The following is a 12,111-nucleotide window of genomic DNA, read 5'->3' on the forward strand; positions in this document are numbered from 1 at the left end:
AGTAGGTAGTGCCAAATAACACCACGTGGGAACACCATAAAATCCCCATCAATTGAGAAGTTTCGAATCATTCGAATCGAATAAAACAATAACTCTAGTTGATACAGTACAATATGTTTGTAACTTACGGATAGGTTAAAATATTCATCACTTCAAAGTAACTTTAATAAAAACTGTATTTTATATACAATAAACAGAGAATAAATTTGTGATGGTAAATGTGTAGAAAGAGGCCGGATTTATCTTAATTGTATTTGATGATTTCGAAGTATAATACGCGGTGGGGCGACAAAGAAACGTTTGCGCGTGCCAACTTTACTATTCACATTGCTTAACTGCGAGTTAACCAGGCTCCCCGGCGGCGCTGGCGCGGGCATCTGCCGCTCGTCGGCCGTCGCCGCCACCGGTCGTATAACTTATATTTAAAACAACTTTCGTGCTGTCGAGAAGCGTTGTAAAACCAACCGTTTGCATTTGACACAAACACACATTCAGCTTTCCAAATGCCTATGAGAATTCACTGCCAAGTTTGAACTGTTTTGTCATCTCTGTCGCACCTTATTAAACCACGTGTACTTTTGGCATAGTTTTTAGTTGCACCTAATAATACGTAAAATAATGCGACGTTGTTAATAAAATGTCACTTGTGATACCGATATAGAGACACAGTGATACAGAGAGAACATTGTCTTCCTTACACGAGAAATAGTCTTATAACTAAACGACACAGGATATAGGCAATTCATTTATTATATATTACACTAGTTAGGGGTCAATGACAGTGTTTTTATAAGTCTGTACTACTCTAAATAAATAATACGTTTTAAGGTTTTAAAGTAGGAAATTATAAAACACAACTAATGACCAAAACAATAAAAAAATATAATTCATTGTCATACATAAGATTGTGTTATCCATTATTACTTGTAAGGAAATTGTACAAAGTTAAGAATTTGTTGAATAAATAGATTTTATAAGCTCACAGGGTTTACAATAAAACCAGTGTAAAAAATTAATCTTTTTCTGTATTTACTTCGTATTTAAATATTCTAGCAGTACCATCATCTGAGGTGGTTAGTATTAGGCTTTGTTTTTCATTGTAGCATATGTCTAGTATTTCTGAAGTGTGTCCCGTGAGTGTGAGTACGCCCTGTCCCGACCTGCCCTCGTAGACGCGTATAGAGCCATCAAGACATCCGGTGACGAGGTGGTTTTTAACCCAAAACATCTTAATGACTCCGGCAGCAGTATCGTCGTCTGATTTAGCGCATTCATGTCGTATTATTTGTGTAGTTGGATCCCAGATACTTACTGCACCAATTAGAGTACCTGCGAAAATTTTGTTATTATAGTGTTAAAAAATGTAGTTATATTTATATATATTTTGAAAAGAAATTCAATACTTGTTATTTATAGTACGCGATGTTTACCTATTGCAAGATAACCCATTTGAGGATCTTTTGAAAAAGCTACAGTTTCTAGTTCCACTTCTGTGTTCATTTGTACTACAACTTTTCCGTTGGTTGATGTTGTCAGAATCACTTTACCTGAAATAAATTACATAATATTATATTACGTATTAGAAATAGGTCATTATGCAGGACGTCCCAAAACTCAACGACGAGCGGGCACCGGGCGAGAAGTATGTCAGTTTTGGTAAATATAAAATTAAGTGATAATATTTTTAAAAATGTTCAAAATCGATACTCTAGACCTTGCTTGTTTTTTGTACTAAACTAACAATGTTCATTCTTTTTTTATAAAAAATAAGTGCGCATTTGACTTGCACCTTACCTGATGGAAAGTGATGATGAGGTCGGCGATGTAACATGCACACCTAAATAATGCCTATTTACTCTCGCCTTGAAAAGGTCCAAGTTACAGCGTTTGGGGAATAAGTCCGCAGGTAGGGAATTCCACTTCCTCGCATGAAGCGTTTCGCTTCCACGTTGGCGAGAGAATTTGGAAGCGAAACGGTTCGTGCGAATCTCGGGAATATCCACAACATAGGGCTGGAATCCCAGCCCACGTCTACTCCCCCGATGATGAAACGGGGAAGGCGGAATCAAATTATGCAATTCCATCGCACACTTCGTGATATATCCTGTAGAATACCGATAAGCAGGCAATTTTATGGCAATGTAAAAGGCTCTGCTTCTTTGATTTATGACTGCGATAAATAGTAAAGCTATTTAGGATTATGTTAAAAAAATTGCAATATTTCAAAAGAACAATGGCAAAATCATAGTTAAAAGAATTCGTTAGCGTCTTCAAATGTCTTAATTACAAGTTTTAATAAAATAAATTAATTAGGTTTTTCAAATTAAAATAGCGATCTTTCTAAGTCTGGAAATAAAACCATATTTAAAAGAAATTCTAATGACTAATTAGTATGTAACCGGACTGATATCTACAACTATTATTTATATATTGTTAAGAAACTATAACAAAAAATAAAGAAGATACAGATAGATAGATATATAAGTGCGCATTTGACCTCCATCTCACCTGATGGAGAGCGATGATGAGGTGGACGATGGAGCATGCACACCTAAATAATGCCTATTCACTCTCGCCTTGAAAAGACCCAGGTTATAACGTTCAGGGAACAAGTCTGCAGGCAGGGAATTCCAATCCATAGCCGTTCGTCATATAAATATGGTAGCGTAACGCTTCGTGCGAATCTTCGGAATATCCACAACATAGGGGTGGAACCCAAGCCTATGCCTAGTCTCCCGGTGATGGAAAGGGGAAGGCGGAATTAAATCGTGTAATTCCATCGCACACTCTCCGTGATATATCTTGTAAAATACACGTTCACGGCTCTGCAGCTTCGCCTCCACTAATTCCGAGACACCTATAATCCTCTTGGCACGGTTGTCAATTGAATCCAAAGTGGCCAGTTGATTTGTAGCAGAGTCATCCCTAAGGTGGTAGCAGTACTCCATGCACGATCGGACTTGTGCTTGGTACAGCCGAAGCAACTGTCCCGGTGTAAAGTAACGCCTCACCCTGGAAAGGATCCCAAGTTTCCTTGCTGCATTTTTGGCCATGGATTCAATGTATCTGCCGATGTTCAAATTGGGCGACAGGTCCATTCCAAGTAGCTGGAAACAGTCGGCTATCGGTATGGATATATCACGAAAAGTCGGAGTCAGCTCAAAGGGACTCCGTTTTGTTGAACTCAGGGATAGATGGCACGTTTCACAAAAAATATTGTGCTGGGTTATCTGTGCAATAGCCTGTGGCATGTATTAACTCAGTTTTTTTGTTGTGACTTAACTTCATGCCTTTTGACCATACCAGTACAAAAAATAATTTCTTCTGAAATTTCGTAACGTCGCAAAACCTACTGCACCATTCAGCTTCTATTAACTCTGTTTAAGGCTTCTGTCCTTTATTTTCATATAATAATACACAGAATATATTTTATTCAATTACGTAACACAAAACCTCCAAAACTTCAAACTGGAATATCTTTAATTCCAGACTTCTCGGAGTAGTAAATCCAAAACAAAATTTGTTAAGGAATTTCAACTCTATATTTTCACATATTTTTCTTAAAAAGACGCATACAAATTATACCAACAAAAATTTATATTCCCATATAAATTTTTGCCATTGTCCTTTGTGATAAGTACTTAAAAATGTCGTCTAAGGTATTGTATTTTAACATTAATACCAGAACTAACATAACCTAGCCTCTCTACCGGTGCCCACTTGACGTTAAGTTTTGGGACACCCTGTATATACCTGGATGAGTAAATAATGTTCCTTGATTTTTACATTTTTATTGAATTGTATATTGTCATTTTTATATTAATTTTAATATAATATAATATATTTAATACATGTAAGTTTTTTATATAATTTTTTCAAACAAAATATAATAAGATGTATGTATTACAAAACTTACACATAGAAATCAACTGGTTGAAGTATTCTCACTGGTATTCCCCGATCATTCAAAGTAGGGTTTTAATTAACTTTTAAATTATTTTATAGCAAACTAGACTAAACCATACATGGTTGTATATACACGTCATATTTACCATCTGTAGAGATAGAAGCCATGAGGTTATTCTCAGGGTGTGTGTCGATGTCGGTGATCCTGATTTGGTGGACATTTGCTGGTACAGTGTGCAAGACAGAACTTGTCTTTAAATCCCAAATTTTTAATGTACCATCTTCATACCCTGCTGCAAGACGTACACCATCCTGGAATAGCTGGAAGAAATTTATATAATTAATTCATATTCAATAAATAAATGAATAAAGTAGCAAATACAAAATGATGGCAGCAAAGAGTAACCGGTTATCTGCATTTTATTAGCTACAATTAATTACACTTCATCTCAGCAAATTCAGTCTGTTACATGTCAGCCACAATTTTGAGCAATGAGGCAATATAAAAATGTTATATTTGAAGGATATTTAGGATATAAATATATTATTCTCTCAAGTTTTTACTTTCAAGACACTGTTTTGTAAAATCGTGATTTTGCAGATAACCAGTAACTCTTTGCTGACGTCGAAAAAGTGTATTATATACAAAATATGTATTTATCTAGTTTTAATAATTTAACGTTTTTGATATTGTTTTTTTTATATTATATAATTTTTATTTGTTGTGCGTGTAAACCCGTTATTGTAATTATTGTCTCCTGTATTAAGGTCTGCAGGAAGAAATTTCTGTTCGAAATAAGCAGTACCTTTTGTTTGTGTTTTCTTTGTTACTATATGCGTTTTTGTTTTTTCTGTATAATAAATGACGTAATAAATAAATAAGTTTATATTGTTTTCTCCTCACCTTAGCACATTCAACTCTCAAATTATGACCTTGTAAAACTTTAGTGTCCCCCGAAGGTATCTTGAGCACATAAATGTCTCCATTAACTGTCCCACATATAAGTACTCTGGCTCCAAAATGCCATTGACCCCAAGTCAAGTCATCAATTTCTAGTTCAAATGCTACAGGCCAAGGTTCTTGTTGGTTTCCTTCCAAATTACATTTCCACACTTTGATTAGACCACACATGTCTGCGGTGGCTACATAAGCTCCATCAAAGCTGAATCCAACAAAAACAACAGAATCCTTATGGCCAACACAGTCCATCACAACCTGACCTGATTCTACAGACCAAACATATGCTTTGTCGTCTTCTCCACCAGTGACAGCAAGTACTCCATTTGGATGCAAATCGCAGCAAAAGACTGAGCCGACATGCTTACTGAATACCAGTTTAGAGTGGTCTTCAGGAGGTTCCATCTCAGCGTCCTCTTCCTCCTGGTCGTCTATATCTTCCATGTCTTCGTCAAACGGTATCTCCTCCATTTCTTCGAGATATATGACGCCTTCGTCCTCCATGCCGGTAATTTCGTCGCCGTTTATTGAAGACGGCGGAGTGTCCTCTTGCTGGATTCTCATTTTTTTGGAATTGCATAAATATATTTAATTGGTGACGTCAGCTTTGTTGTGCACGGCTAAACTGAAAACTAACCTCAATGTAAAAGCGCCGCCAGACGAATATGAGAACAAATCAATATTTTTGTGAAGATGCAGAATCTTCAACGAATTTATAGCCACGTAGGACAACAGGATTTAAAAAAATATATCGTCTGGGTGTTTTGACAACATCACATGTTATTTAGTAAGCAAGAGACAAGAAAATCATGCATGCAACAGTATCATGTTCTATTCTACGACATACGTAGTATCTCTTATTAGTTTGTGTCTACGACTTAGCCAAAGAGTATTGCTTATATAGAGGAACTTAAGCTTTAGTAGCTTGTGCCTTTATCTCACGTCTCACTCACCACGACCAGCATGACGTCATGTCATGCATGACATTATATGCGCTGTCAACACAATGTCAATGTCATTAATTTTTTTTCTATCCTCTTATGTTTATTGGGCATTGACTTCTTAGACGTTAGAAACAAAAGAAATTTGGCTTATAGAGTAATGAAAGAAGAATGAAATTAGGAAGCGTCGTATTCCAAAACTCTACTCAATGCTAAAGTCAGGACTTGAGTATGATTTAAAGCACTGGAAATCATACTCAAGTCCTTGCCATTAGGGTCGTATTTACAGTGCTTGAAATTATACTCAAATCTGCTCAAGTCCTGACTTGAGTATTGAGTAGATTTCTGGAATACGACCCTTAAAATGTCAAGTAATTTAAACCATAAAGTAAATTTTCACAACTCTTTACCTAAGTTCTTCAATCTTTTATAAAGTCTTTATTATTTTTTTTAGTTGATGTGCTTTAGTCAATAACAACAAAAATAATAAAATTGTTGGATTTGGGGAAACCACTGTGGTCTGAGGGGAAAGCCTTTACCCAGCAGAGAGTCACAAGGGGTTAATAAAAAAACAGACAAATAAAAATCATTTTTATTTCTCTATTTTTTATTAACCTACTGAGACTCACTACTGGGCAAAGGTTTCCCCAAATCAAAAAAAAATATTGTTATTTATTTGACTAAAGAGCATCAACTGAAAAAGATAATAAAGACTAGAAAGACTGTAAATGTAACGTTGAACTTTTCTTTAATTTCTATTTTTTCCTTGATATTTTCAAAATTTTCAACTACTAATTTATAAGTCTTATAATTAAAACATAAAAAGTTATGTTACACGCATAAATAACTAGTACTTCGAAATAATTAATTCATTAAATAACTGCATTTTGCAATATATAATAACAGTATATCATGACTATTAGTGTATTCAAAAAAATATAATTTAAAATTATTTAAACACGTCGTACATATTTATTGGGCGGTTGAGGTTCCAAGTCACTCATTTTATAACTACGTTCCTTTTACGTTTTTTTTATGTCATCTCGCTGTCAAACAGATTTTTCTAAACTAAATAGGATGAGTCTTGTGAATTGTGAATGCGAGTTTTGGATTTGGAGGTTATGTTATTGTTAAAAATATAGAGAAAATTAAAACAGTTACATTATTTTCTGATTCTGATTAGCAATGGCCACTTTCAAAAAAGGCACGTTATATTACGTAACTTGCAGGAAGCATTATTTCTTTTTAATTTCGTAAAGGACCTGTTAGATGATACCTATTTGAGTTTTTAATTATTGATATTTTACCTTTTTTTACAGCTTTACTGCCTCCCCAAGTTACTTATTTAATAACCAAAAGGTTCCGCGGTAAGATTAACATACAGAAACCAAGAGCACCTCACTTTGAACGGCAATTGTTGATTGATTTTACTAAGCCATTTTACGGGCCTCCAAGAAATAAATTACCACAGATAGAGTTATGTGATAGAGGTGAAAGCAAAAAAAAAGAACAGATCGATAACCCTTTTGAGAGAATTCTAGCGAATGAATGTCTCAACTGGTTCAACACCTCCAAAATGGTTGTATTTTTGCACATGAATTCAATAAGTATGGAAGAAAAGACACCTGTATTTGCAACTTTGAAGAAAAATAATATGCATTTAAGAACGTATGGAAAGAAAATTGTGTCTATAGCCACCCATGGGACGCGATATGAAGCTGTAAACAAATTATTCAAATCACATCAGAATATTATATTTGGTCAACCAGAAAATGTTGCTCTCATGTTCAAAATATTGAAAAAAACACCTCAAATGATCGTCATGGGTAAGTTCAACTTGCATTTAGTGGGGTATTAGGGTAGCTTGCAAATGAAGTTGTGAAATGAACTCAATTTTATGTAATATATTCCCTAAATACAATGTAATGAATCATTGGAACCTATACGAAAACCTACCAGTAACCATAAATTTGTTCATTTGTCTCATCATAGCACTCTTAATATTGATTATAACTACCCTCATGTTGGCGGAATCGTTGCGCAAAATGACAGAGCCATATTCACACAAAACTTGGCTTGAAAAATCTCAATTACGCTTATTTTGCTTATAATAAAACTGTAATGAAATAAGCTATTTCAAAAAATAGCTTATAGGGGTTTGTATATGTATATGTAAAACTGTTGGTTATATGTTAGTTATGATAAGGAGGCCAATATTTTTCCCATTGCATAATTTCTTTTTTTTGTAGCATTAATGATTTTAAAGCAAATGTTCACATAATAGTAGTGTTACAATGTTAAAAAATACATTTAACATGTCATATGCCCATGCAAGAGGGCAGAATGTCAAGTTACACATAGACTAATCTTGTTCCATTGCACTGGAGGCGATATTCATACAAAAGTGAATAGCTTGATGTGCTGTTGAATATACAATCAACAGAGACACATTTTCTTTAATAATTTTGATATGGTAGCATCCTAAAGCCACATGGCGTCCTCACGTCCAACTGTGTTTTCATCCATGATTAAAAAAAAAGTACAAATACTTGTAAAAATTAAAAAACAAAATTCTTAAGAAACTTGTTGGTACTTGGTACTTGGTGCAACGAGCTGATATCCGCAACTCGACGACAAAGCGCCTATTTTGCGTGTGGTGGGTGCAGGGTCTACTCGTGCCACCCAAGCTCCTCCAGGAATCTCAGCAGCCTCCTTGGTTTGCTGAAGACTTCGGGGAGCGACCTTGGCACTCCAAGGTATTTTGCCCTGTAGTTGGCCATGCAGGAGCACTGAAGTAGGATGTGCGCAGCCGTTTCCTCCCCCTCCATGCATGCTCTGCATAGAGGGCTGTCTGTGATACCTAAATTGAAAAGGTGTTTATTGTATGGACCATGACCTGTTAGGGCGGCAGTTAGAGTGCGAAGCTCTTGCCTTTTAAGTTTAATTAGTATTCGAGATTTCGAGTTGAGCGTTGGGAGTGCTTCCCTCGCCTGTCTACAAACCGTTAGGGTGGTCCATGTATTATTATGTAAAGATTTTGTACCTTTGTGTATAGTTGTTCTGGACCTTTGGCAGGGGAGGGACACTATCGGTTCTGGTCCTACAGCGTCCGTCTCCGACCCTTTCCTGGCTAGTTCATCTGCTGCGTCATTGCCACGTGAGCCGCTGTGCCCTTTAATCCACTGAAGAGTTACGTGGTTTTGTATACATACCTCCATGAGTGCTTGATGGCATTCGTAAATGAGCCCTGAGTTTATTTCATAGCTATTCAGTGCTTGAAGTACTGACATACTGTTGGAGAGTATTCGAATGGAGTAGTTCTTTACTCTTCTCGCTATGATTGCTTCTGCCGCCAACTTGATGCCCATGCATTCAGCCTGGAATACTGCGTTGTGGTCACCAAGCGGTGCTGATATCCTGATATTGAGGTCTTCTGAGAATACCCCAGTGCCTGTTCCTGAGTTTGTTTTAGATCCATCTGTGAAGACTCGGACCTCTCTGGGGTTTAGTCCTTCGTTGGGATCTTCAAATAATTGTATCTTGTATTTCTTGTCAAAGATGTATTGTTTTGGGATCCTATCCACAACCGCCTCCAGTAGCGGTTCCTCATTGACAATCTTGTAAAGGATTTCTGTATGTGGGGTCCTCATGTGCTTCCAGAGACCGGCTCTGTATAGACACACTGCTGTTGACGCCGCTTCCTGTCTGATGAACAGTGGGAGGGGTCGAAGGTCCAGCATCGCTTCGAGGGCCGCAGTTGGAGTCGTCCTCATGCAGCCGGTCGTCGCCATGCAAGCGAGTCTTTGGAATTTGTCCAGCTTGTCGGTTGCGGTCGTCAGCTTGGTTCGTGGCCACCATACTATCGCGCCGTAACTGATCATGGGTCTTATTACCGCAGTGTAGAGCCATAGTGTTATCTTGGGTGAAAGTCTCCATTGTTTACCCACCATTCTAAGGCACTGCCAGAAGGTGATAGTAGCTTTTTTAATTTTGTTGTCCAGATGTTTGTTCCAGTTCAACTTGTTGTCCAGTATTACTCCCAAGTACTTGACTTCGGTTGATATCTGTAGTTCTGTGCTGAAGAGTTTGGGTAATCGGTAGTTACCTAGTAGTCGTTTGTTGGTAAACATTACTAGTTCCGTCTTAGTTGGATTTACCGATAGTTCATATGCTCTGCACCATCTTTCCACAATTCGGAGAGCCGCTTGTGTAATGTCGCAGAGTGTATTGGCATAGTTTCCTGTTACCAGTATAGCTATGTCATCAGCATATCCTATTGTATAGAAATGTTCTTTGTTGAGTTTAATGATAAGGTCATTTACGACCACAGCAGAGGCGACAATACCCCTCCTTGAGGGCACCCCTTCGCTACTATGGCCCATGGGGTCTCATTAGCTGTTGTTTTTATTGTTCGTTGTTTCAGTATGTTGCTAATCCAGCTATTTAGCACTTCGTCTACTTTGTGTCTTTTCATTGCTGATTGTATGCTGGAGAAGTTGGTTTTATCGAAGGCTCCTTCAATGTCTATAAAGGTGCCTAGGCAGATTGCTTTGTCTTTAAGGGCCACTTCTATCTTGCCCACAACGGCATGTAGGGCCGATTCAGTGGATTTGCCTTGGCTGTATGCATGTTGGTTACCGTGTAATGGAATGTTCTTAAGCGCTCCATCCCTCAGTTCTCTGTCACATATCCTTTCTAAAGTCTTCAAGATGAACGATGTGAGGCTGATTGGTCTGAAGGACTTCGCGTCAGTGTAGTCGGGTTTTCCTGGTTTCGGTATAAATATGACTTTTACCTCTCGCCAGCTGTGGGGCACATAGCTGAATGCTAGACAGGCCCGAAAGATGCTGACCAGGTCCAGTGTGTCCCCGCCCCATTGTAGGAGTGCAGGGAATACTCCATCTTGGCCCGGAGCTTTGTATGGTTCAAATGTGTTTACTGCCCATTTTGTCTTTTCGTATGTCACTACTTGTTCTTAAGAAACTTGTTATGGACACACATATATCAGTAGGATGCGTAACGGGTTTAAGGAGTATGTCTCATTTGTTCTATAGAACAGATATCATTGGACAAATTGAAAAGTGTTTTGTTACATGTTACAGGTAATATTTTCTTTTCTCAAATTATTCTGTATCATGAAACAGCAAAACATCTAATTACAAAACAAACAGAATTATATTTCATTGGCAATCAAATATTAAATACGTAATTTTTCAATTTTTGTCCATTATAGCACAGCTCAAGTTAAACTGGTCGAGTTGAAGTGAAACAATTGACAGCACTGGTCAATTGTTTCGAATTCGGGCTGGTCAATCGGAGCGCAGTTGTCACCGTATAATTCGGCAGAATAGTTTTCAAACAAATTAAACCACACTTCATCTCTATTTACTATATTATATACTCGTTATATACTTGATGCATTTCAACTAGTCTTGATAAATAATTGAAAATAATGAAAATATTAGATTTTTGTGAACTTCCTTGGAGACTAGTTGAAATGTAAAGTTTTTAGTAATTAAGGTTGAAAACCTTAATTAAAACCTTAAATATCATTTTTTTATTTTCAGCTGGTATAATAGAAGACAAATTACTGTCCAAAAATGAACTGGTAGAGTTTAGTCAACTGCCGAGCTTAGATATAGCTAGAAGTCAACTATGCAATGTCTTACAAAGGGCAGCTTCCAGTCTTGTTGTCCAGCTTCAACAAGGACAGCAAATCTTAGTGTCGCATCTGGAAAAACATGTTGAGTTACAAAGTGCTCCTAGTAAAGATGGAGAGGTGCAAAAAGCACAAGAAACAAAGGATGTGGATACTTAAGTGTGTTTATAGAAATGTGAATGTTAGTAATGATGATATTGTTGTATAAATAAATTGAAGCTTGTTTACATGTCGAGTTATTTGATTTTTTTTGCAATGTTGGTATAGTGGTTTATTGTATATTTTCTAGTGCATAAATAAATATTTGCGCTTCTTAGGCAGAATGGTAACTTTTAAATTGTCAACTATATTTGAAAACCTCCTTACTTTGTTTTTGGTCGAAATCCCTTTTTTACTCTTCAAGTGCAATGTCGGGCAGTTAAAGCTTAAAATATAAATTGTAGATCCGTTTTTAGTTATAAAATAAAGGTGTAATCATAGATTATTGTATAATTATTTGTAGTAACTCTTTTTTTGTACCTACTCAGATTTAACATTAATGGAGGTTACGAGGTTTACACAATTAATATATAAATATAACGAAGAAATAATTTGTGATAGTTAATTCACTGATGGTTATCAAATAAGGAAGGGAACAACACAGACAC

General features: G+C 36.6%; 2 protein-coding genes across 2 annotated transcripts; one reads left to right on the top strand and one right to left on the bottom strand.

Annotated features, from left to right (window-relative positions):
• Positions 1–955: 955 nt before the first annotated feature.
• LOC113235986 (angio-associated migratory cell protein) lies at positions 956–5,643 on the bottom strand. Its single transcript, XM_026471913.1, has 4 exons — positions 4,811–5,643; positions 4,053–4,227; positions 1,431–1,547; positions 956–1,329 (listed from the first exon to the last, which is right to left on the bottom strand). The coding sequence occupies exons 1-4, from the start codon at positions 5,426–5,428 to the stop codon at positions 1,013–1,015; spliced, it is 1,227 nt and encodes a 408-aa protein (XP_026327698.1). The 5' UTR covers positions 5,429–5,643; the 3' UTR covers positions 956–1,012.
• A 1,341-nt stretch (positions 5,644–6,984) lies between these two features.
• Positions 6,985–11,864, top strand: LOC113236290 (39S ribosomal protein L10, mitochondrial). Its single transcript, XM_026472305.1, has 3 exons — positions 6,985–7,009; positions 7,125–7,631; positions 11,373–11,864. Exons 1-3 carry the CDS (start codon positions 6,991–6,993, stop codon positions 11,621–11,623), a joined length of 777 nt encoding a protein of 258 aa, XP_026328090.1. The 5' UTR covers positions 6,985–6,990; the 3' UTR covers positions 11,624–11,864.
• Positions 11,865–12,111: the final 247 nt, after the last annotated feature.

The sequence above is a fragment of the Hyposmocoma kahamanoa genome, unplaced genomic scaffold (genome assembly GCF_003589595.1).
Source record: "Hyposmocoma kahamanoa isolate Upper Pololo Valley unplaced genomic scaffold, ASM358959v1 102, whole genome shotgun sequence".
Lineage (NCBI taxonomy): Eukaryota > Metazoa > Arthropoda > Insecta > Lepidoptera > Cosmopterigidae > Hyposmocoma > Hyposmocoma kahamanoa.